At 32.9% G+C, this 27,011-nt stretch overlaps 2 protein-coding genes across 5 annotated transcripts in view; one reads left to right on the top strand and one right to left on the bottom strand.

Moving 5' to 3' along the window:
- eys (eyes shut) overlaps positions 1 to 27,011 on the top strand; it is a 94,224-nt gene that overhangs the window by 45,225 nt on the left and 21,988 nt on the right. For all 3 annotated transcript variants that reach the window (XM_074176723.1, XM_074176733.1, XM_074176740.1), the window contains exons 8-12: positions 3,128 to 3,332; positions 9,389 to 9,540; positions 23,466 to 23,602; positions 23,671 to 23,916; positions 26,708 to 26,881. In XM_074176723.1, the coding sequence (XP_074032824.1) occupies positions 3,128 to 3,332; positions 9,389 to 9,540; positions 23,466 to 23,602; positions 23,671 to 23,916; positions 26,708 to 26,881 (914 nt within the window). The remainder of the gene's footprint in view (positions 1 to 3,127; positions 3,333 to 9,388; positions 9,541 to 23,465; positions 23,603 to 23,670; positions 23,917 to 26,707; positions 26,882 to 27,011) is intronic.
- LOC141482870 (uncharacterized) lies at positions 3,802 to 17,393 on the bottom strand. 2 transcript variants are annotated; one of them, XR_012465768.1, is made up of 5 exons: positions 16,270 to 17,393; positions 15,916 to 16,215; positions 15,525 to 15,696; positions 4,479 to 4,617; positions 3,802 to 4,072 (listed from the first exon to the last, which is right to left on the bottom strand). XR_012465768.1 is itself a non-coding variant. In XM_074176753.1 (4 exons), the coding sequence occupies exons 1-3, from the start codon at positions 16,390 to 16,392 to the stop codon at positions 15,559 to 15,561; spliced, it is 561 nt and encodes a 186-aa protein (XP_074032854.1). In that variant the 5' UTR covers positions 16,393 to 17,393; the 3' UTR covers positions 3,805 to 4,072; positions 15,525 to 15,558. The 2 variants fall into 2 exon arrangements, 1 of the variants encoding a protein (XP_074032854.1); XM_074176753.1 differs by lacking the exon at positions 4,479 to 4,617 and having other exon boundaries at positions 3,805 to 4,072.

The following is a 27,011-nucleotide window of genomic DNA, read 5'->3' as shown; positions in this document are numbered from 1 at the left end:
CAGTTGTTCTGAAAACCTTGCGAAGAAAATTGGATTAGATAATTTAGGAAACATTTGCTACATGAATAATATTTTAGAAGTATTATTCATGACGAAGAATTTCAAGAACGAGGTTTTAACGATGAACGAGAACGAGAATGTTTCCTACTTATTCACCAAACTCAAATAATTATCCATGCAGTTGTAGTTTCGCAAGAATGTATCATCTCTCCCACCAAGCGATTTCCTGGAGTCTTTGACGTCCACTAGATACTCATTAGGACAACAAGAGGATTGTTCCGAATTCTTGAGATTCTTGTTGAATACTCTTCGTGAGAGAAAAAATAGCTGTATCAATACTCCTGACCGCTCTAGATTGAATAATTCTGTACAGTCTATCTCGTATTGTGTTTGTAGATATTTTGCTGGAAAAATCCTTACTTCTTTACTCTGTAGTAAATGTCCAAGATGTAGTAAAAACGAATGCGATTTTCTGGAACTGCAACTAGCGTATTCTAATATAACTGATAATCAGTCCGTGCAAAGCTTATTGTTGAATCATCTGAAAATTGAACTTTGAACGGGTGATGATCAACTATATTGCCAAACTAAGAAAACAAGTTTAGCTGAGGCACCATTCAACCTAATAATGACACTGATGATCTTCAAACATGACTCAACCTCTGACGGAAGCACCAAACTCTTACGGAGGTTCGAAATGGATGAAGACTTCAATCTAACAGACCACTATTATAATTTTCATGCAGTCATTGTTTGCTGTGGTTCTGGCGTTGAATCTGGCCATTATTACGCATTGGTAAAAGACGAAACAGACTGGTTTAAATTTGACGATAGTCGTGTCACTGAGTGTTCTGGCGATGTCTTGAATTTATTGGAACCTCTGGAGATACCCTACATTTTGTTTTACGAAAGAGATGATATTATCAAATCAAGATCTTCAAATGATGTGATGCTGCAGGTTTTTCCGGGATTTTCCTGCAACTGAAAAAGTAAATGTGCCACTAAAATCAATGAAGTCGCCCCGGACTCCCATTAAATTTTTGTTGTTTCATAGTTTCATGGTTTGATATACGTTGTAATTAAAATAATAAAGTAGAACAGGAACCCCAATTCTTCCTTTTGTGCAGGTGAAAAATAATTGAAAGATGATTTGTGATATTTATTTGCAAATAATAGATACCTAAATTTTCATAAGAGATAAATTAGCAACCGATAATTGATAGACAATAGAATGCATAGTTACTAGAAATGATTATGAAACGTAGCAGATAGACAATCCCCGAAACATTGCTTGCAATACTGATACTGCATAGCATTTCATATAGTTCCAAAGACCCCATATGAATAATAGGTCTACATTTTTCCCTATAGGGTTGCATTTGATTCAAGAATTCTATTTTACGTAGCCGTTTAGGCTGGCGTTACATCAATATCTTCCTGTTATTGTTTTACCTTTCTCCATCAAAATCCAAGTTTAAGAATATCTTTTCGCAAATACTGACATCAATTCAGCACTATCCACCACAATTTTGGAATTTTCGATATATTTTTTCATTAGGAGTTGAAAATGTTTCTTCTAACTATTTTCAATTTTCTACATCTCTAATTTATTCAGTGCAGTTCTCACGCCGTTGTTTCCGCTTGCATACACCTTAATATGTTGTTCACAATTTCCCTGCTTTGTCCACCGAGAACCTAGTTTTTCAGTTAACTGTTCGAAGACGTTTTCAAAGACGGCAAATAACTCACAGTTCACCATACAGAACAATGTCTTCACTTACTGTACTAACACGATGTTCACTACACGAGTTCCTCGATGTAAATGTGCCCTGGCCCTACTTCTTTGGCTGATCTACTGCGCATCCAATATTCAACACAGCACAGGATAGATTTCGAAGCTGTAGCTGAAAGTAGTTTTTTGTTCGAGTAAATTCATTCTGCTTTCTCCGTGACCCGGTATAAAGCCATGACGGAGGTCATGAGGTTGCTTGACGGAGGTAATGAGGTTGCTTTAATAACCTATTTCAACCTGTTAGAAATTAAAACTTCCAAGACACATACATTTTTTTGAAACTGATATTGTTTCATAAATGATGATATATGCCAGAAACAATTTACGTCATGAAAAGGATCATCTGGTTTTCAATGCGGTGAAATATATTCCGTAACTGTAAAAATATATCAAATAGTTTTTTATATTATTGAATATAGTTGTACAAAATTCAAAACTAGATAACTGGAATCATGTATTGAAAAAACACTTTTAATGACATATACTTTTGGATGTTGTGAGGAAAATGGAAAATGCAAAATCTATTTGGGAAAACAGCTTTTTGGCTTTCTACCTATTGTTGAACAAAAATGTGTGAATCTTTACTGAAGTTACATTTTTCCCCTAAGGTAAGTGGGATTTGAGATGCTATTTAGAGAGACTATTTTGATGCTATTTCAATTTTACCGTTTATGATATTGAAAAATCATTTGGTTACCAATTCAGAAATTTGGTTTCCTAGAACTTGGCGTCTCCTATAATTATACAGTCCACTCCTCGATTTTTCCTAAACATGTTGGAACCTAACATTTATCAAATGTTAAAACGAAAAGAGGCAGTTATTGCGAGACGACGGTCGGTCATAATATCAGGTAGTCAAAATGTCTAAAATCTTCAAGAAATATGAATTTTCTTTATGTATTGAGAGGTTTCGAATCTAGATTATATTTACAATCGTATTCTCGTAATGACCGGTTTGTTTCGATAACGCGTGATTATTTACTATACACCGTGATTCCGTACGATTCTAATTTATCCACTGGGATAACTGAATGAATCTAACTATCCAATCGCGGATATTTATGAATATAATAAGTCCTACATCGATGAAACTGAGAAATCCAAAATCGGCCTTATCGTATTATCAAAAGAAATCAGTCGTTATCCTACGTTGAACTTGTGGAAACAATCAAAACGTCTTGAGCTAACTAGATTTCAAACCCATTTGTACATTTCGACAGTAGAAGCATTTTCCAGCATTCACCAAGGAATATTGTTAATCACTTCCAAATGAAATAAAAATTAACCAATGCAATTAACTGTTGAAATTGAGAAAATATATATACGTGATTTCAGGTTAGATTTTAGTCGAAACTTCCAACATTGTAACGCCTCTATAAGAGTAAACAATAGTCTATCTATGACTGGAGATCAAACAGCAAGAATAAATCGGTTTTCTCATCCTTCAGCATGGCTGCATTTAGGGGGATTGCCTGCAGATTCCATTACCGGAGCTTCTCTTCCTGTTGGCGGATTTGTCGGTTGTATGTCGAATCTCAAGGTTTGTTGCACCTCCATTCTTTCAAAGATCATGAATATGTTGTGACAATAATTCAATAAGAATAATGGTACCTCATGAACACTGAAAGTTTGCGAAGAAGGTAAGGCCCAGTTCATATATTTTGATTTGGTGTAGTTCAGATATTCAATAATATATTTGGCAACTTTGAATTCCGAAATAATTTTTTCCGAACAGAAAACATATCTTAACGTTTCTCCATTGTGAAAATTGAAAAAACCATTGAAAATCAGTGATGCATCCAACTCTATTTTGTTTATTGAAAAGGGTTTCAGTTCAAAGAACCCACAAGAGAGAGTCAATATATTAGAAATTATTTTTGTTGATTGTTCAGTATTGAGAAATGAGTTCAAAATCGAATGGGATATTTGAAAAATATTCAAGAATGAAAATATCAATAAATTCTGAAGATACTTGAAAATAAGGTGAACTTTTCACAAAAAATATTTATTCGTTAATCAATTTATATCTTGCCCCCTCCAAAGTAGTCCCTCTAAGATATAACTCACTTATACCAGCATTTTTTCCAATCGTCGAAGCAGTTCTGAAATGCACTTTTTGGTATGTCCTCGAGCTCTCTCAGCGATTCGGTTTTTATCTCCTCAACCGTCGCAACAAATCGTCCTCTCATGGATTTCTTCGATCTTGGAAACAGGAAGAAGTCATAAGGTGCCAAATCTGATGAATACAGTGGCTAGGGCATGATAACGATGTTTGAATTCCTGAAAGAGAAACTGGATTTTTTGAAAAGGAACAATGTTTTTTTTGTTAATAGAAATATTTATATGCTAGTGAGATCAAAATTCAGTACTTCTTTGAGAGACATATATGCCTCATTTGGTTTCAATAAATTGAAGGATGTAGCCGTTACCACGTGATAGGAGATCATCATGAAAAATGAGAAATTAAACTGTATATGTTTTTTTACCACTTTTATTTGTAACTAACGTTAGTGCAGTTTCGTCCTATAAGGACATTTTAGTTTTAGGCCTGTAACTAATAACTGGTGAAATTACTACCAAAATTGTAAAATCATATAATCAGAAATTATGCATCCATTATTATTCAAATCAACCAACTCATCTTCCGATAAAGATTTCGAAAGTTACAAATAATGTGAAAACTCACCATGCCTAGTTTATCAATCAAGTCCAAAATTTTTGGAAGATGAATTGCTATAAGGAATCCTTCAGGGATCAATTCTTGGGCCATTAAATTGATGAAATTCCTACGTGTTGTATTTTCAGCCAGCAAGTTCACTCGTTGGCTGAAAATACAAATAATTTGGACATAACCAATTCAATTTTGTATAACAGGTTTGAAATGCATGAAAAAACAAATAATATCCAATTGATAAGTAGAATTTGTAACTTCTGGCGTGAAATTAACCTTTTGAAAACACTTTCTCCTCACCAGAACAAAAATGTTCTGGTTTTGGTTTTCTATGTCTGCATCTTTATACAAAAAATGTGGGAATCTTCCAATGAAACAAAGCAATCGATTTCAAAATGAACGTTTTACAAAAATTTGTTGATCATGCATAGAAGTAACTTTCGGGAAACTGGAAAAAACCTCTCTAAACTATTACTTTCATATGAACACACGAAAAAAAATACTTTCAAAATAACTTTTTTTATATGAACATTGCATCATACAAAAATCTCTTTTTCCTATTCAATTTGTATTCCATACATTCCTTATGGAATTCATTCAGATATCATTCGCTATGGAATTGAATCAGATATCATTCATAGGATTGCTACACAATGTAGTATTTGGAAGAGATGCAATTTTACTGATATGGAATACTGTCAATAGCGGACATCCGATGTGGAAATCTTTCAAGAAAGGGAAGAAAGCAATTAATTTCAAAATAAACTTTTCATAAAGATGTATAGATTATGAAAAAGAGTGAGTTTCAGATACAAACTGAGAGAAAAAACACCTTCGAAACAATTACTTTCATAAAAACATTCTGTATCTGTATCTGTAGAGTAGGGATGGTGAGTGTAAGCCTACAGCACTTAGGCCACATGTGACCCATTGTACATCCTCTCGAGGAGTTGTCCTCGTAGGTCATCGTCCATCCTGTCCTTTCCAGGAAGTTGGACAGATCACTGGGAGACATCTCCTTTATATCTGCACGTGTAGGCCAAGACTCACTAAACACACACCCTCTTATTGATGATAACTCCGGGCACTCGCATAGGACATGCCTGACAGTCTCATTTTCCTGTTCACCCATCCTGCATAGACATGGGTCCACTAGCCCCATATTATGGAGGTGTTTCCTTAGTTGACAGTTACCAGTCAGAAATCCTACTGTTAAGCGTAGATTTTTCCTGGTCATCGACAGATATTTCTTCGGCGCCAGCTTCCCAGGGTCGCCCAAGGTGATCCTGGCAAGATTGCATCCTTTGATTCCATCCCATCTCCCATAAAGGAATGAGTATGGATGTAATATTTGACTAGTTCCACAATTGTCGAAGTCATCAGGCCGTAGGTGCCACTGGGTCCTAAAATTCTTAGTCCATCCGCTTCCTTGGCTAAAGAGTTGGCAATGAGATTACTTTTTTTCCTGTCGTGCCTTTTAACACATTTCAGGATGATTTTATCATCTACCGAAGCTTTGGCTAAATCTTGGTTACACTTTAGTACTAGCCCTGAGGCTAGTACTAGAGTGTCTGTTCAAGGTCAATAGGGCTTGTCTGCTATCAGTACAGATTGTTATGTTTTTGCCAGAAATTCCTTTCCTGGTAATTTTTTTTTGGCGATTGAGATACCAGCCAGTTATGTTTGGACCAAGCTGGTATTTTTCCCATTCCCCACTTAATCCTTAGGCTTAGTGACCTGGAGTACACTTCACATCCTGAGCCTTCTTTGATTTCTAATCCGTCTCTATATATGCATATTGCATTTGTAGCATCTGGCTCTGTGTTCTGTTTCATTTGTATTTTGTAGGGTTTATTAAATAATAATAATAATAATAATAATATTGTTGAAACCTCCACTTCATCTAAATTCTTAGGAACGCTCATAGATTGTAACCTAACATGGGAAGATCAAATACAAATAGTATGTAAAAAAATCAACAAAAGCTTTTATATTTTGGCAACACTAAGAAATATTTTGAACACAGATTCATTATTACAGGTTAACTATGCATTTGTGTATTCCACAATTTCCTACAATATTATAGTATGGGCTCAGGCATCAGACATAACAAGAATTTTTGTTGCTCAGAAAAGAATTATAAGGCTTATCTTTAACATTAGTAGTCGCCAATCATGCAGACAGGTTTTCAAAACTAAACGGATCCTCACGGTTACATCAATTTATTTAATGAAACTATTATCATATATTTTCAATAACAAACATTCATTTCCCATTAATAGTGATTCACATTCTTACAACACCAGAAATAAAAATGATATCAAATTGAACAAGCCCAAACACTCCTATTACAAAAAATCTCCCATCAATGCAGGCCGCCGTTTTTTTAACTGTCTTCCGAAAGAAATAAAATACGCGGGATCCCTGGCGGTTTTTAAGTATAGACTTAGGGAACTCCTTATCAGAGAATGTTTCTATACTGTTGAGGAAATTGAATTATACTTTTCAATTTTGAGATGATATCGAAGTGTATTTTACATAGTCTATATTAGTCATCATTGTGCTTGTTTCGTCCTGTTTGTCAATTAAAACTTAATGACACTGTTTTTGACTTATCCTATCTATTGTTAACAATAGTTGAAAGGATTAATAAATATGGGGGAGAAGTGTTCTCAAAAAACACATTAAACTAAATTTATTGTTTAAAACTATCGAACATACTAGTTTTGCCATTATCTGAAGTAGGATTCAATGTAAATTTGATTCTCTTAAATCCAACACAAAATATTTTCAACTTCATTCGAATGAATAGTCCTATGTTTGTTTCATCAGCAACGTTTCAGTTGACATGTCAAGAAGAGAACTTCGACCACGCACGCCACTGAAGATGACTGCCGCAGTTGCAGTTGAAACGTTTGCGAATTATAACCAAAGAAGACCATGGCAAAACCCGGAAACCAATCAAAACAAAGATCGCAAATTCTGTTAAAGGAAAACATAGCATCAAAAATGGATCCGCACATTTCATATGGTGATCAAAAACTTATTGAACTGATACTCACAAATTTTTGATTTGTTGGTATATCATGCGCTTAAAAGTATTCCTGAGAAACAAACTTCAGGTTTTGATGTAGAGAGGCGCGACATAATATTGATAATATAACCTATGTTTGGGAAAGAAAGTTTTTGGCTTTCTACTACTCCCTCTTGATACAAAAAAAAATGTGGAAATCTTCCGATCTTACATGCAAAGAAGCAACTTTCAGACACAAACTAGAAGGAAGCCCTCCTGAAACATCTACTTTCATTTAAACATTGAATTACACGAAAGAAAAAAATTCTTTCGAAACAAATACTTTTATATGAACACTGAATTATACAAAAGATACTTTTCCCTACTCAGTTTGTATTCCAAACATTCGTTATGGAATACAATCAGATATCATTCACAGGAATTCTACTCTAAATGAATGGTAACAAATTGCACTCAAATGGAACACCGTCATCCTCACTGGTAGACATCGAGGTTTGGCCGTAAGACACTTGCCTTAGGGCTCTTAAGTATCAATCTGGATAACATTATAGAAAATACACATTTTTCATGTCACGGAATAAGTTTGATCTACTTATGTCATCGATGACATCGCAATGACATTCATTCACCAATTTGATTAAATCCCAACCAAATAACCTATGTCTTGTGTCAATCGGTACATCCTCCAAAAAATTTGTTAAACCATTTCGAAGGGAATCTCCATAAATTTCTCCATTCAAAGTTATTTCTTTGTATCCTTTGTATCCTTTCCGACAATCCTCTGTGTAGGAAAGGACTGGGTCCAAGTATAACATCAGAACCTGCTTCAGATCTGGGACCACTATCCGTAGCAGCCTCAGAAAAACCAGGCAATCAAACTTGGACTGCGATTTCAATAATTGCGTTTACCAGATACCTTGCGAGTGCATAGAATCATACATCGGTGAAACTAAGAGGCCATTGAAAGTTCGCATTGTCGACCATAAGAAACACACACAGCGAGGGGAAACCAGCAAATCAGGAATAGCAGAGCACGTTTGGACTCATCAACATAACATTAACTTGGCTCAAGCAGTTTTTGTAAAACTATTTATAGTAAAAATCATACAATAAACTATATTAGTGAGATATTCCTACTATCTTATTGAGGGATAAGCCTACTGCATGAAATCAACAAAATTAGAAGGAAAATAGATTGATTGAATTTTTTTGCTCTTTCACAAGATACACAATTATTGAAATTCGAAGAGAAATGGTGAATAGATTCATATTCTCTTCGAAAATAAAACACATTACCGATGGATATAATGTTGTCAAACCCCACATTTTTTGAAAGTTCATAGTGTAGACTATTCTATGTAGAGGGTTTGAAAAAAACACTGAGAGGAAGGTTTGCCCCTGTTTACCAGGGGCAAACCTCATTATCCTCAAGGTTATTTGGTTGAAAAATTTCCCAATTCTATTCGATCAAGAAGGAGATATTTGGTGTATATATAACTTCTGAACCACCCGGTATAAACCCAAACAACTCTATATTTCTGAAAAACACTCTGTTCAAAAAATTATTAGTGATAATTATTGAAACATAGCTTTCATTGATCCGTACAATTTTTTTCCGAAACTTTTTTTTGTATCTCTAAAGACAATACCACCCACCTATCGTTGATACACCCTGTACAATAGCTTCCTCAGGCGTGTTCATACTGACATACCTAAGGAAGTTATTGTATAGTGAAATACGTGTTGCGATTTTGTGAACTGTTTAGTGAAAATTTACTTTTGTGTGACAACGAAACCCATTTTTACATTCCCATGAATAGTAAAATATTAACAAAAGTCAAAAAATCACTACAAAACTAATAGAATTTTAAACTTCAGTTTTAATTTTTAGATTGCCAATCAGAAAGTAAATATCTACGAGAACGCCGAAGATGGGCAGGAGGTAACAGAGTGTTCTTCTTTAGCATGTCTATCAAATCCTTGCCGAAACGGAGCTTCTTGTACTTCATCTGGAAATAGGTGGCATTGCCATTGCAGAAATGGGTAAGTTCACATATTATCAGGAAATTACTCCCTTTGGATTATTTTCGAAATAGTGATTTTATCGTAAGGTCAAATGATTGAAAACGGTTGTAATCTTGCTTAATTTCATAGTTCTGGTGCAAAACACCGGATATTAAATGTTAATTTTTTTCGAAGTAGCCCCCCCGAAAAAATCTGGCAGGTGACCACGATATACTGATATACTGTGCTTCTCTTCCCTAGAATCACCTCCGTATGTAACCAATGAAACAGAAAAAACATTTTGGTATTTTCAAGATAACTGAAGTATGAATCAAAGATGCAAATCATATAAGAGTCAACAAATATTTAGTCATCCCCCAAATGAAAAATTTTCATTTGGGAGAGGGGGGGCACAATCGTTTTGGGGGCATGTGAAGAAACAAAAATATGAATTTAATTGCATTCTCAACATTACCTACTAACTTGAATTATATCTCGAAAGAAAAACATTCACGTTAGATCCATTCCAATTTAACCCTTTCCTATTTTACATGATGTGTCATTATGTTGAATAGCTGTCAATATTTATGTAGACATTTTGTGTGTATCGTATAAAAACCTGGACATTTTATCTTGTTATCGTGCATTCATATAGTCTGCAATCGAAGCATACTTTTCCTCGCGTCAGCATGTTTTGGTCAATCTGCCCGTATTTCATATTTTCTGAATTCAAAATTACCATTCATTTTCAAATATCACAACTGTCGTTGTTATGTCAGTTTCATGATTGTAGATTTCATTGAATTTCTCTCCATTAAAGGAGGAGTTCAATTCACAGAATATGATAAGATAACATAAACATAAGGTTTATTTTGAGATTGTCTTGCTTTATAATAAAATTTTCCGCGCAAAGTTCGAGCACAAGTTAATTCCACCCATGGGCCAAACGACTAACCTGCAATTTCTATCCTAAACTATGACCAAACTTTTCTGTTCAAGAAATTACAACACGAAAATTTCAGATTAGATAATATGTACTTATTTCAATAAATTGACGACAAACCTTTGAGATTGTTGAGTGGAATCTCAAAGCGGATTACAAAATGGCTTTAGATGAGTTGGTCGAAAGGCAATATTTCTTTCAGTTTTGAATGCTTCTAATGCCGTAAAAACTCCATTTTGAAAACGAAAGCTACTAAATAACTTCGAAGATACTTGAAATTACTCAATTTTGATACTGAAAATTGAAAATTTTCACTCGTTCATATACTATTGAAAAAAATTGATGTTATCACCCACAGGCTTTGAAGTGGAACATATTTCTATACCTATTCCAGCATACAGTCAGTTGCATGATTTCCTAGTAGATGAGTGCAATGCTTTAGAGTTTATTCAATTCCTTTTTTCACCAAAACAAAACAAAAATTCGAGTCCTTTCAATGTCACAAAAAATTCCCATTTCAAAAAAAGAATTAACAAATATTTTATTTATCACAAGTATTGCTCCTTATTTCCAACTGAATGTTATTTTCGTGAAGAACCACAAGTATTCATACTTGCAAATTGCAAAATGCCAGAAATTTCTAGATAAATCAGTTGACCATAGGAGCGCGTATATGAAGCAAATTATCTACTACAAAATTGCCTTACAATTTATCGATGCTGTATTTGCGAAAGCAAGCATTATTCAACTTTGCATATATCTATAACCAACGAACAATTTCAAAGTATTTCAAGTCAACTACAGATATCTCAAGCTCAAACTTCTATGCAAGTACAGGAACATAGTTCGATCAACCCCCTAACACTCAACCATTCGAAGGCAATACCAATTCTTTGAAAGCACTGTTTTGATATGAGAGAAGTGATTTGATGTATGTAACCGAGAGAAAAACTGAATTGAGAAAATGTGACCCGAATTCAGTTTTTCTTTCTTTCATGTCAGCATATCACAAATCCACTCTTCCATCTTCATATTGCAGAAGAGATAATTTTCCTCGTATATTTATATACTGTTATGATAGGTACTGTGATGGCAGAAATCCATGATGGTAATGGGGTACTTTCTAATCCATTATATCCAAGAAGTCAATAAAACCACAATAGTGACAGTTGTCTTTAACCAGTTGGGATTTTCAATTAGCTGTTGAACCTGTTTTCGGTTGGATCTTACTTTAGAAAGTGAGCATTGCGATTCAAAATTCATTTAATTCGTTTTCCATGAACCCGAAGTCCTTTCTCTATATTGGCTCCACAAATATATTTTCGCTTTGAATAATAGCATTTTCTATTTTGGGGACACTCATTCACAAGCTTTTTGAAAATTTTCTATGCCAAAATCGCATTCGATCAAAAACCCTACATTATATCTAGCTAATTCAGAATTCATGGAAGAGTAAATCTATATCTGAAGCTGCTAGATTTCATCCAGAAAAGAACCATCCGCCACGTAAACATTACTTGTAACCTTGATAGTCTGGAACATCGAAGAAAGGTTGGAGATTTGTTTCTCTTATATATGTATATACTTTCATTGGAAGTGTTCAGTGACTTTGCAAATTTGATTCCACCAGGAGCGGTACATATCAGAAATACGCGACGGACTGTGGCTGCTCATCTGAGGTTCAACTCAATACACCTCAAACTTCACTGTTCAAGAACTCTTTCATTTGGAGAACTGCGTTTATGTGGAACAAATTTCCTGAAAACGTTTTTCCAAATGGATTTGAACTACAGCGATTCCAATCCAATGTGAATCACTACTTTCGCACTGGCACCGATTTTAGAGCGCCTTGAGGATTTTCCTGTAATGTTTGTGTTTTGTCCTTGAAAAAAAAACAATTTTTGTATGAAGATAAAGAAGTAAAGAGTCAAAACCTCTCTTCCCCATCTATTTTGTGTTTCTTACCTCACCATTGCGTTATTAAACCACTGAGGATAAGTACCAGATTAGGAATAGTCTGGGATAGTTTCACAAAAGGATCAAAGAACACCAGTCAACTCTAACAAAAAAAAACTGTTTTTTCGTTAACCAGCAATCAATCCCCTACGAACGACAACTCTCAAAAATTGAAACTTGTTCGAGATAAGTACTAACGAGGTCTTTTATTTCAACTTGTGATTCCTAGCACATTTCATCCAGAAACAAAATTATAGAAGGATACTTTTTCACTTCTATTACTTTTTCGTTTTCATTCTATTGTTTTCATTCCATTGTTTTCATCCTATTTTTTTCTTTGCTGAAATAAAATAATATGATTGTGAAAATACTAGTAACACCACAACATGACAATTTTCAGTAGATTTCATGAAGATTTTCTCCCTTATTTGGACTTGCATTCTAATTAATAAAATTATGAATTTCCAGAGGTAAGTGGAATACTCTTGGCACAGAAATATACATATGATATCCTGGGTATATGTTCTTCTGTCCCTTCGGTTTTAGCACTTCAGAGAGCTCTTATTGCTTCACTGAGGAGGTTTTTTCAGCTGTTTCTAGTGCCGACAGAAAAATACTTTCATTTTTCCTTCAGGTTTTTGACCTTCAATGGTAACCATTTTCCGAAACACGTTTTTATAAATTACACCAAACAAAAAAACTTTGCATAAAACGAACCATTTTTCTGAAATCAGAAAATGGCTCGACCCATTCGAATTTAACGCCCTTTCTACAAAATGTATAATACAGAAACTTTGGGTCGCTAAAATTGAACGTGATGCAGAAAATCATTTTTCACTTCCTAGATTACAAAAAAATTATTCTCTATTGTTTTCGAATCGAAATGATTTTCTCTGCTTGAACAGAAATCGTTCGATCATCTAATCCTGATAGTCACATATTCTGCTCGTAGAGCGATTCAAAAGACCTGCTGTTTCGGGTTTCTAGGTTCAAAAAAAAATCTGTTAAGCTCCTGAAATGACCAATTCGCTCACTATTTTATAGCTCACACCGTTTTCTTATGCGTCGTCATTGATTTCTGTGGAACGTTTTATACCTCAATTTACAAATTACGTGGAGATCTTTGAGACATTCGTGTGTGTTTTTTTATGTACCACTAACAATCCTAGTTGTAGTCGACTCGAAAAGTCATTCATTGCAGGCTTTTGTCAATTTTTACAAGACTTGTTTCTGCTGATAAAGGCACAACCTATACAGAAGCACACAACCAGTTTCAGGGATATGCTTAATTACCATCAGCCCTTCTTCCAGTCAACATTGAACGGTCTAGCCGAGGCTGGTGAGAAGCAATTTAAGACGTATCTTCTCCGAGTTGTAAAACTATGAGTATCTCCATAACCAATTATTTTTCTAAAAGTATTCTTTTTTGCCTTTTTTATTTACATTTTTTTCTGGATATAACTGAAATACGTACACATGTTCACGATACGTACACGAAGTTACACGACCATTTTTTTTAATATTCCAAATTTAAACACAGCTGGCTTGGTGAGCGGTTCATATTCACAAAACTTCCTTTTTATTCTTAAATGAAATACACCAAGTGGAAAGACACACACAGTGTTTATTTCAGGACATGCGCGCTAGCTGCCCAAGATCAACTATGACCAGGGCTAATAGGGGTCTAAATTAGCAATCAAAAGAAAAATATACACGTGAGTTCCGTTCCAATTGCACTTTTGCATATTTTCCGAACTGGACTTTGGACTTTCGGGAAAAACCTGTGTTGTGGTCTTGAATGCCAGCCAGGCAAGCGGTGGTGAAATAATTATAAATCCAAAGGACTCGTAGAAAACTCGTCTATTTTATTACATCTCAAAAATAATATATGATTAAATCCCTTTTTTTGTTTCATTATGTATTTTTTATAATTATTCATCCAAAATCGTTCTATGGATCTGAACATACTTCGTCTATTCTATAAATTTCACTCAATATACGAAAATGCTTCTATTATGAAATATGAAAGTGATTTTCATAACAGCCTTTTTTGTGAAGAAAAATCAATCTGTATTTGTACTTGACATTATTTTTCGAAAATATGACTCCATTCATCCTGGTATGAATTCAATTTTATTATCGTGGTTTCCCCAGTGCTTTTCAGCTTCTACATTCTTTCTAAAAATGTTTGTGGTCAGAGCTGAATTATTAGCAGTCAAACTGATAATTTTTCCTTGAGTTTGTGTGCAGTGATTGAAGTCCCTGGCAGCATTTGCCAATTCAGAATATGCTGAGATTTTATACATTTGTCAGGATGTGGTTCAATTGAACCGACGGTGACGACCGATATTGATGTAGCATAACAATAAAATATGTAGCACAACACAAATAACTCCTTTAAATGTATAAAAATTATTTCTTTCGTTGGAGATTTTCGAAGACTTCATTTCCTATTCTACTAGATACTACCTCAACTTAAATTATGTTCTTGTAATGCACTGTTTAGAACCTTGGGTGTAGTAATGAATATTACTGGAGTTTTTTCCCAACACCAAACCGTTATTTCAATACCTAGACACGTATCGAGGTACCTGCTAGGTACCTTCGTCTTGAGGGTCTTAAACTAATTTTACGATGTTGCCTTATCTACTAGTCTTAAATTAATTTTACAATGTGTCCTTACGTAATAGTCAGTTAAATCTGATGATTAAAATATTGTTTCAATAAGTAATATAGTATACTATTAGGTATTGGCTCACCATCATTATTCATAATATTATTATGTTTACTTATTTCTACACTCACGTAGGCATCTAGATGCCTGTTGTCGTTAACTTGTCTATAGTTCGTTAGTATTGTCTGAGAGTAAAATAATTTCAAGAATGCAAACATGTCGCTACATCAAAGAAAGCAACATAGTCGTCTCAAGCAAATAGCACTGCTATTCACCCAAAAAATCATTGAGATACGTCTACCCTCTATATCCCTTGAGGACGCCGCTAACGAGCCACTAAAATAGGGATATGCGACAAAGAACGCGAAAATACCGACAAATAATGCGAAAATACCGCCAAAAGAAACGCTCGATGTTGTTTCTGATATTACGTTTAAGAGCGCTCCATACCTGCATTTGTGAACTAGACTTTTCAACGGTATGTTTACTGGCGTGGTGGATTGCGAATTTCCAATTTCCTCGGGTATCTAGGATCTATTAATTCGGGCAGGAGGCAACTGTTGTAAACATTTTCGAACTTTGGTTTCATTTTATTCGTCCAGAATGAATCGTCCTTGATAATCTAAAAAAAAATCCTATCAATTTTATAAGGTCATGGAATATAAAACAGAATTAATACATAAAGTGCTCAGCCTATAATTTTAATATTTATAATATTTCAAACGTTCAGAAATATTTTTGAATGATTGGGGTGAGTTGTTGAAGGCAGTTAAAACATGGATGGAAACCAATTTATCGTTTTGATATCACAGATTGTTATAGGTATGTTACCAAAACTCACCTTTTCAACTAAAATTCCCAACGGAGTCCAAATTACAAAATAACACAGGGAACGCTGAGTAATGTGTAGCTGTCCTTGTACTTGATAGTAATAATTATGATTTTGTTTCAGCTGTAAGTGTAGATTCTCATCTAGAGTACAGAAATTTATTATTTTTTGCTCGATTGCTTCTTTGGGGTGCATTTTTGATGCAGTTTTGGGGCACTTCACCTCAACAATGGCGTCATCTCTTATCAACCCATCAGGACTGGCTCCAAAAATATAGTCGTATTCATCAATGAACATTCCACAAGGTTCAATCTGTGACAAAAAAAAATAATATTTACTATTGTGTATCATTAAAAAAAGTATTACTTTCTTTAGTTGTCTAATTGCGAATGGCTCATGTTCTCTTCCATACTTGGTGTTTTCGTTTCCTCTGAAGGTGGCATAAAGTAAGTTTTTCACCTTATTGACACAAGATGTTGTTTTTCGCATCTTGCAAATGTCACCAAAATGTGAAGCTGTTAAGCGAATACTTCTCTCCTGTTGCCATAAAGGATTGCCAGATTGACCTCTTGTATTGAGTTCAATGAGTTTTATCTCTTCGGCAGTTTTTTTTTAATGAATTGAGAAAATCGTATTTTTTTCACTCGAATTGATCGGTAGATAAATCAGGATCAGGGATAGTGTCTGGGCCGTAATCCTTATCTGGCAGAGCATATTTCTTCTTAAATTTTGGTGGAAGGTCTTTATTTTTGCGTCTCGTGATTTTCTGAAGTTGGCGTCTCCTTTTCATCTTTTCTACATATCTTTTGGTATAAAATGGAACTTTGTGTTTTTCAACAACATTATAATAGTCCCCATCAGAGTTGAATGAAATAGCAGCAGCTTTACAACGTGTCGCATACGATCTTTTACGAAAATAGTTTATTCTTTTACCTCCTACAAACTTGCAGATGATGCTGTTGTATTGTTCAGCGATATTGGTATCCAGGTCCGCTATTAAGCTGGCCGCATTGAAAACTAAGCGGTTAATACAAACTTCAATATCGTCCAATAGACCACATGCTCTTATGCTGGGTATATGATCAACTCCATCTAATCTTGGAGAACACTTGAAATATGATATCTCCTGACATCTTTCATGCTGTCCAAATACATGTGATGGGACATTCTTGAGATCTTTGCATAGGTTCTCAACTTTTTGGACCAATGAAGTTTTTCCTTTAATCCTGAACGTCGTAGCAGATTTTATTGAAGTGCGTAGTCTACGGGCATTGCTTTCAACTAGTTTCCTTAGGCCTCGAGGTACTAGCCATTTTTTTGAATTACTTCGCTTCCTATCTGTAAATTGAATTATGATTATTATCTTCATTTTATTGTCATAATGAATAAATAAATAAATACCACAAATTTCTCGGATCTTCTTCGAAAAATTCCTCATCAAATGATTGCGACACTCAATTTTTTGTATCATAAGTGTTCCATATTTTCTCACTTGTGTACTATCGTTTTCCTATCGCAGCGTCTAGCCTTCTTTTCCCAAAATCACACCAAAAAGCAAGTTCCGAATTCAAAAACCATGAAGGAGAAATTCACAATGAACGAATTGCAGCCCATAAATAAAAATACGCACGCCGTTTGCCGTTGCATTTGCGATCAGGGAAGAGATTGTCGGGTGATCAGAGGGCGCCACGAACTGGTTGCCGTAAATGCATTTTCTATTTTACTTCTCAAAGTTTTCATTTAAAATGTGATGATTTGAAAATGTACTTGATTTCAAAAAACTATATTCACTAGAGGGTAATTCTCATTTTCCATGATTTCAAAACAATATAGTTGGGATATTTTTTTTCTTTTCAAAAATTCGAAAAACAATAGTCAGGCACTTGAGGAATATTTTTTTGAAGCGATCGGTGCAAGTTGCATGAAAATCGGATAACTGGTTGAGAAACTTTAAGTAAAATACGTTTCAAGTGGGCATGGATTCCTCTTAAGATAATATTAATAGGCGTCGGACTTGGGGTATTAATATAAATTTTCCATTGATATATTCTGTATGAAGAGGAGATAATTAAAATATAAAATAATGAGAATATTAAATTTACAAATAAATACAAATGTAGAAAGGGCAAAAAGTTACTGCATTTGATAAATTAGCTTTTTGGAAAAAATCAAATTTGTCATTAACTTGAATTTGAAAAATTTCGCATATTAAAAGGAATATGTATCATCTGGTGACGTTTTGAAGACTCTATCCATTTTCTTTATCCAACCTATTTGAATCAAAACATTATAATTTGTAGTTATGATTCGGATTTTGATGTAAATAATTTTGATATTATTATTATCATTGACACTGATGGTATCAAATTGATCGTCGGTATGATAATGAAGATGGATAAAGTATTCGAAACATCACCAGATAAGTATACAAATAGAATAGATTTCCGCGGTTAGAAATTTGAACATCTGATTTCGAGTTGAACCGAATATATATATATATATATATATATATATATATATATAATTCCATTCTTGATATATATAATTATATATATATATATATATATATATATATATATATATATATATATATATATATATATATATATATATATATATATATATGTTAACTCGAAGATTCTCACGGATAAAGTATGATGAGCTGTTTTCTCGGGTTTCGCTCCGTGTTCTGTGTATTTTCTCCCCATAAGGATTATTTTCACAACGTTTCGGCAAATGAGACTTTGCCGAAACGTTGTGAAAATAATCCTTATGGGGAGAAAATACACAGAACACGGAGCGAAACCCGAGAAAACAGCTCATCATATATATATATATATATATATATATATATATATATATATATATATATATATATATATATATATATACATATATATATCAAGAATGGAATAATTCGTGGACACAACACTCAAAAAAAAGGGGGGGGGCAATCCGCGGACACGTGTTTCATCCGGGTCCAGGATATAAATACAAATAGAGATTTTATCGAGTGTGCATGATATAAATCAAGAATGAAAAAATTCGTGGTTACAACACTCCAAACAGAGGGGCAAACCGCGGACACGTGTTTCTGGCTATTGGCCTCATCAGCGCGGTGCAGCCAAGTGTAAAGATGGGCAACACTTGTTTGCCGAAAGCAATAAACAACACAAACGCACGGAGTCAACAACAGGAGCCAACCGCACATTTGTGGTTCCAGTTAGAAGACCTAGAATTCCCAGGTTACATCTAACACGACCACGTAGGCAGCTATATATATAATATATATGGAAGGCCATATCATGGCTTTCCAAAGAAGGTCATATCATGGAGTATAATTCAACAAAAATTTAATCAACTGAAAGAAATATATCTAAAAGATTGTTTTTGGAAATGTCATTTATATTACAATCAAATAATTGCCTCTATAAAAGATCAGACATTCATGACCTCAGTGAATCTATGCCTTTTTATTAGACATTGACAAAAATTTACATGAATTCCAAACCAATAACAATTCCGGTTTTTCATTAATATAACTACATTAATTTTAAAATAATTTTCTCTTCCAACCTCCCTATGGCAGGGTTTTACTTTCATTTAATAACACCTCCTTACTTGTTTTCCTCAAGACTAATGAGGATGTTTGTCAAATAATCAACTTATTTGATTTTTGGGTTTTCTCATTGAGTTACTTACAGAACAGCAGATGTCTCTGATCACACATACACCATAATAGTTCTCTTCTGTTCCATAGTTGTATCATCTACAAACAAACGCACCTTTTCAAACAGAATTACTTGACAGCTGACAGCGTCAAATTGTTTTGTGTCTCTCTCTTTGTTCTTTAACCACATGGCTTTTACCCGAAATCTATAATTTTAAACAAATAAAGATTTTTAGTAAACTCAATTTAATATTCTTCTTTGTATCTTGTGAGGAGTCAACCTCTTTTATTTTAATGACTTGTTTATTGTATTGACATGTTTCAAGTGTGTAAATATAACATTCTGTACGACACGGCCAACCTTCCATGAAAATCAAAAAATACAATAAATAGATAAGTACTTTTTGATCATTCCCATATTAATTTCAATTTGAGAGCCACCGGTAGACAGCTGTTTCAGCCTATCGGGCATCGTCAGTATCGGGCAGGCGGTCCTCGATTGAAGACAAAATGAGAAAAAACCAAGAAAGTACTTGATAAAAATAGCTGCGTAAACGGAAGCGAAACATAAGTGGAACCACCTATTGGTGTGACACCCAAGTCAACTTGCCAAGTTTTTATGTCTGTGTTAGTGGTTTGACCAATCAACCGACAACTGCGGTAGCAGAAATTTGGGAAGCTAGCCTGAAATGCCATCTGAAAACGAATCCGCATGTTTCTAGAAATGATATGAAATCTAGAAAGGTTGATGCAGTCAAGCTGCTGGAAAATAATTCCATGAAAATTAAAAAATAAATAGTTAAGTACTTTTTGATCATTCCCATATTGATTTAAATTTAAGAGCCACCGGTACATAGCTGTTTCAGCCTATTGGGCATCATCAGTACCGGGCAGGTTCCACTTATGTTTTGCTTCCGAATCGAGGACCGCCCGTCCGGTATTGACGATGCCCAATAGGCTGAAACAGCTGTCTACCGGTGGCTCTTAAATTGAAATCAGTATGGGTATGATCAAGAAGTACTTATTTATTCATTTATAAATATATATATATATATATATATATATATATATATATATATATATATATATATATCAATTTAAATTTAATTTCTTATATTTGAGCTACAATGGAAACATTTTTTGTTAGGCATTGTTGAAATAAAATAATTTTTGACATTTTTCTTTGTTATTTATGTGGAAGTCCTATGTTTTTTCTGTCATAGTGATCTTGTTGTTTTGATTTTTATTTCACTTGTTAATGGCGGTGGCGTGTTAAAGTGTTTGTGTGAGGGGGGATGATTGCGCAGGGTCATGAGATTGTTTCCTGTATTTGACTTCTTTGTTGTTCTACTAGAAATGGTTTGGTTGTTGGCTATAATGGGGGAGATGAGTGTAGATTTTGGGTTTGTTTGAATTGGCTGATTGAGTTATATTAATGTATAATATATTTGATTTAGGTCTTTTATGCTTGTTCTGTTGTTCATAGAGTTTTCTTTTTTAATATGAATCATTTCTTTCATTATTATTTTGTTTGTATTGGATTCAAAAGCTAATATTTTGGTGTTTTTAAAATTGAGGTTGTGTTTTTTTTTGAATGTTTGTTTGTTCAGTGATGTACTTGAATGTTTTCGTATATTCATGGTCATTTATTCTATTTTGTTATAGTTGTGAGGTCATGCCTATGTTTTCTTTCTCGCAGTCATTGCACGGGATGATACTATAGATAAGGGGGTGTAAAGCTGTTTAAGTGAGTTAATGAGTTTGAACGCTACTTGATAGTTGTGTTTGAAGAGAATATTTTTATATCTTTTCTGATAAATTTGGTACATAAGGAATTGTAATATATGGTTTCATTTCTGGATTCTTTTTTGGGTATCTTGTTTGGTTATGAAATTTATGAATTCTTGTTTTTTATTTTGTTTATGAACTGAAGGGGATAATTACACTCAGGATAAAAAAAAACTACAGACAATATATATATATATATATATATATATATATATATATATATATATATATATATATGTATGTATATGTATGTATATGTATGTATATGTATATATATATATATATATATATATATATATATATATATATATATATATATATATATATATATATATATTTGGTTTGAAATCTTTTAATTTTTATTTTTTCGTTTTTGTTGATGATATTTTTAATTTTTAATTTTCCTTCAGTTTTTATTATTATTTCAATTTTTATTTGTTTGATTGTTCCTTGATTGTTTCTTTGTAATTTCAGTTTTTTGTTTAATAAAATTGTTATTTTCGGTTAATCTTTTTGATTTTTTTTTCAGTGTTATCAAATCAATTTATATTATATTAGACAATAGAAGTCCGAACTGATGAAATACACCACGAAACATTGTCAACCACCTTCACACATATAGATATACTGCTGTAGTCTCTTTCATTTCCGAACAGATTATAACTAATCTTAATGAACTAAAGTCTATGGAATTGTTTTGTTCCAAAATATGATGGGCGACTGCTGATTTTTGTGGACTTACATATTTTAGGTGTGTTCCTTATATTTTATTTCAATAGATATTTTTGTCTGTCCATAATATTTTGCATCACAGTCCTTATATTCACGAAATAAAATAACATTTACGAAATTGAAGGTAAGGATTGCGATGCAAAATATTATGGACAGACAAAAAGATCTATTAAAATAAGATATAGGAAACACGTAGCACACCTGGAATATGGAAGACGAGAAAAATCAGCAGTAGCCATCATATTTTGTAACGAAACCATTCCATAGAGTTTAGTTCATTAAGATTAGTTAAACAAGTTAACAACAACAGGCATCTAGATGCCTATTCCATCGTTATGAATAACGATGGTGGACCAACACCTAATAGTATAGGTACTATATAGTTTGTTGAAATAACATTTCAATTATTAGATTCACCTGACTATTACACGAGGACACATTGTAAAATTAGTTTGAGAGTAGTACCTAAAAGAGGTATATATGGTATAAATAAGGATAACATTGTGAGTATATTTAGTTCCATATTCCTCTTGAAGATGATTATTTGGTGATCGAAACACGTGTCGAGCTGTTAAAATAACGGTTTGGTGTTGGAAAAAAACTCCAGTAATATTTGAATTTTGCTTATTCAAAAATTGAAAATTATCCAGCGGTTTCTCGAATAGTAATAAAATATTAACGCCTTCCGAATTATTGTTTGTTAAATTAATAAATTTCAGTGAAATGTTTTTTATGATATGCGAAACACGCGTTTCTTGTAACATTTTGTTTATTACGAATGTCAGATAGATTTCGAAAACCATTTCCATTTGGCCATTTGTATTAACAGAAACAATAAAATCCCCAAATTTATTTTCTAAAGACGTTTCCATTGGATGATATGAATGTTGAAGAACTTGCAAAATTTCATCAGTTTGGACTTCCATTATCTATATGATATAAAATGATTTGAAATTTCTGAAAGAATTGTTCAATTTTCAATTGTTGCTTGTATTTCATTTCATTATAATTTCAGGTTTTTTGCTTGATATAATTGTTATTTTTCAGCTAATCTTTTTAATTTCATTGATTATTTCTGGGATTTCAAATCATTTTGTATCATATAGACAATGGAAGTCCGAACCAATAAATGCACCATCAAACATTGTCAATCACCTTTAAACAACTCGGAAAATTTTATATTACTTTCATATAGACTTTTATGAAATTAATTTGCATTTGAAATGCAAATTAATTTCATAAAGGTCTATGATGAACCTTTCAAATACTTTCAATCCTATTCAAAAATAATCAATGGTTATCTGTTATACGAGTACATACCTTTTTCGATAGGGACGGTTATTATTCCATGGTCTATTTATATCTATTTCAGATACTTAGGAATACACTGTGAGATATCAGTATGTGATGACAACCCCTGCCTTTTTGGGGGAACTTGCATACCGTTTACCAATAGTGGTTATATTTGTCTTTGTCCATATGGAAAACACGGACATTTTTGTGAGAGTGGTGAGTATTGTATATACAAGATCAATTATATAGAAAATCACTATTTCAAATTGATTCTTCTTTTCTAGATTTGAAAGTTAGAGAACCGTACTTCTCATCAACTGTTCAAGGACTTTCATCATTCGTAGCGTACCCATTTCCAGATGGCATATCGAAAAATATGGAACTGAAATTCAGGATCAGGCCTACCACCATGGAACAAATTTCTCTTCTTCTATTTATTGGTCAAGCTGGTCATCACGACTTCTACTCTGATCATATTGCCGTCAGTTTTGTTAAGGGGTACATCATGCTCACCTGGAACTTAGGATCGGGTATATACAATATTTTTACTCATGTTGCTTATTCATTACTGAATATGTGAAGTTATATTTCACTAGTTCGGACTTCCATTGTCTAATATATAAAATGATTTGAAATCCCTGAAACAATTAAAAAAAATAAATAAAAATAAAGATAAAAATAAAAAAGTTGAGAAACGTCGTGAACTAACTTGGCTTGAAATCTCTTAACTTTTTTATTTTCAATCTTTATTTTCATTTTGTATTTCATTATTTTCATTTAGTATTTCTTTATTTTTTTTTTGTTCATTTGTTTTATTTTTAGTTGTATTTTATTTCACTATTATATCATTTGTTTTATTTTTAGTTGTATTTTATTTCACTATTATATCATTTCAGTTTTTTTTGCTTAATATAATTGTTATTTACAGCTATTTATTGATTTTTTTCAGGGATTTCAAATCATTTTATATATCAGGCAATGGAAGTCCACACTAGTGAAATTCTTCATCAAACATTGTCAAAAATTGGATATAAAATCTATGACATACTCAAGCAAATAGTTAAATAACGCATAATAATTTGAATTGAAGCTAATAGAAAAATTTCAATTTCTTCTAAAGGAAAAACTATTTGTCAAAAAAATTGAAAAAAAAATATTCAGTGTGAAAAGTTTAGCAAGTGGGAATATAATTCACTAGAAATCATTTTCATTGAATGGATACGCTGATCAGAAATTCATAGGTTTCTTTTACACAAACACAAGTTATCTATGATCTGGAATCAGTTTTTGATTCGAGCATTACAAGGGTGGAGAATGATTCCATTTGAGGATATTAATATATTAATGAGCATAAGATAAAAGTATTCAGAAATGCATGAATCTGATTCAATTCAGAAAAATCTGTGGAATAGTGTCTGTTTGAAAGTATTCATCAGTCAATGTTGGACAATAGATATATCTGGAATTTATTTTATCTCCACTTTAACATATTTTTTCAATCATGAAGTGCAATAAAAGTGAAATTCATGACAATAACATCCAGAAAGGAAAATTCGTTTCTCAATATAACACTGAAAAGCTAATTTTGAAATTTTATAATCAGTTCCACAAAAACCGTACAAATACTTGACTAAATTGTTTCGTAACGTTTCCTATTTTGCCGTCATTATTGAATAACCATCTTGTTGTCATTCGATTTTTCAAAAACGATATTATTCTGTTAGTGCTTGCATTACACATTGAATAGATTTGTTGAAGTATTGAGAAAATCAACAACTAACTACTTGCAATTTATTTTTTTTATTATGTTTCACTGAAATCTACATGCAGGGCGATTTTGTAATAATCAATCAATTGATCATTTACTTCACTACCATGATGGATGTTTAACATCTTCTAGAAGAAGTAAATAAAGTAGATATTACAATGTATCACGCCCGGTATCGTCATGAAAATATACCTTACACAACACGGATGCACATTGAAAAATATAAAAACTCAAAACTAACTAACATTTGAATCATACTTGGTCAGAAATTAATATAAAAACTTTAAAAATGTTATTGAGATTATCAGTGAAATCTCACATTGAAGTTGTTTTTTAAATAATTTATATTGGATTCTCATCAAGTATCGGTCAGTTCCATCATATTTTTTAAACAAAGATTTACAAGAATCAGGAGGCTTTGCGTTGGACAAGTGCCCGACTGCACGTTTTTGAAATACAGATGTAGTCTGTAATAGGGTGTTAGTACAGTGGATATCGAACTGTTCTAACAACAGATAACCTCAGTTCTGTTCTGACAATTCCCACTTTATAAGAACTGAAGCTAATTTCTTATTCAGACCTATAACGTGTTTTTCAAACATCAACTTGTTATCTAAGCAGACTCCTAGAAGTTCAAATACATTTTTTTTCATTCTAAGAAGGTTAGGCATTCAAAGATCACAAAAATCATCAATAATTTCAAAAATTATTGAAGAAAGTTGTTTTATTATTTCTACACTTCATTTTGACATAGGTAACTTTTTACCGAGATATTTCGTTAATTATTTTTCACTTTTTATGTTCTGTATGTATTACTTCGGCCTTGTAATGAAGCACGGTGGAGAAGGCCTTATCGAAAAACATATAACATATTTTTCTCACTGTTTTTTGGATTTCCACAATGTGAAGAATGAACTAAGGTGAATCAATAATCTGCTGAAGAGTAATAAAGGGAAAAAAGTTAATTCTGTAAAGTTACCACTGACGAGTGCAAGTAGTCAGTAACTTTTATTCATAAGTTTTGCCTACAATTGATTAGACAATGAAAAAATTAAATTTTCATAATTTTAGATCGTTGAAGTTTAGGAAAATGATTTAGTTCTGTTTTCAAAACCCAAAAATATTTACTTGTGAATAACTCATCGATTGGAAATAGCTATATCTCTTTTCACATACGTCAAAAGAATGAAATGTCCAGGTGTCGAATTACATAGTCTACATGAATACACGTACAAGATGTTTTCTGAGATTTCAGTTTGAAAAAAGTATTTTCAACATGTCTTATGAGATGAAGTCGTTAATGCAGAATCTGCCTTTAGTTATTCGTGAGAATTTTGAAAAATAGTCTTGACATACAATAAACCCTTATTTTCCTCTGAAATATGCAACGTCGGTCAAATTCAGCCATCTGTAGGCAGCTTCCAAACTGCTCATTTATGTGTGAAAATGTTTTTGCTAATTCAATTTTCGATAACTACTTAATAGCCCAGTTTTTAATATTTCAATTTTTCATTGCTATGATGTACCATTTTGAACATTTTTCATTTTTCTAGGACCTAGAAGAATTTTCACATCACAGCCTATTAAAAAAGGAGCAAAAGATTACCTTATTCGACTGGGACACTCAGGTCGTCGGGCTTGGTTGTATGTTGAAAATCTGGGAAATACTACCGGAAGATCACCTGGTACTTTAGTACAACTTGACGTTTCTCCTCTTCTATATATCGGTGAGTTCCAAACACATATTAGGTATTAAGAAAATACAAATCTCATGTCAATACCGATTGTTGAGAGAAAAACTGTGCAGTTCTAATGTTTTCGACAGATGTATTCACTTTTGATTGAAAATTTGTTTTC

Source organism: Leptinotarsa decemlineata, unplaced genomic scaffold, assembly GCF_025532065.1.
Source record: "Leptinotarsa decemlineata unplaced genomic scaffold, Ldec_3_MD MMD2_P_RNA_scaffold_14, whole genome shotgun sequence".
Classification (NCBI taxonomy): domain Eukaryota; kingdom Metazoa; phylum Arthropoda; class Insecta; order Coleoptera; family Chrysomelidae; genus Leptinotarsa; species Leptinotarsa decemlineata.
Note: the sequence above shows the minus strand (reverse complement) of the source record. Positions and strands in the feature narration are given on the sequence as shown.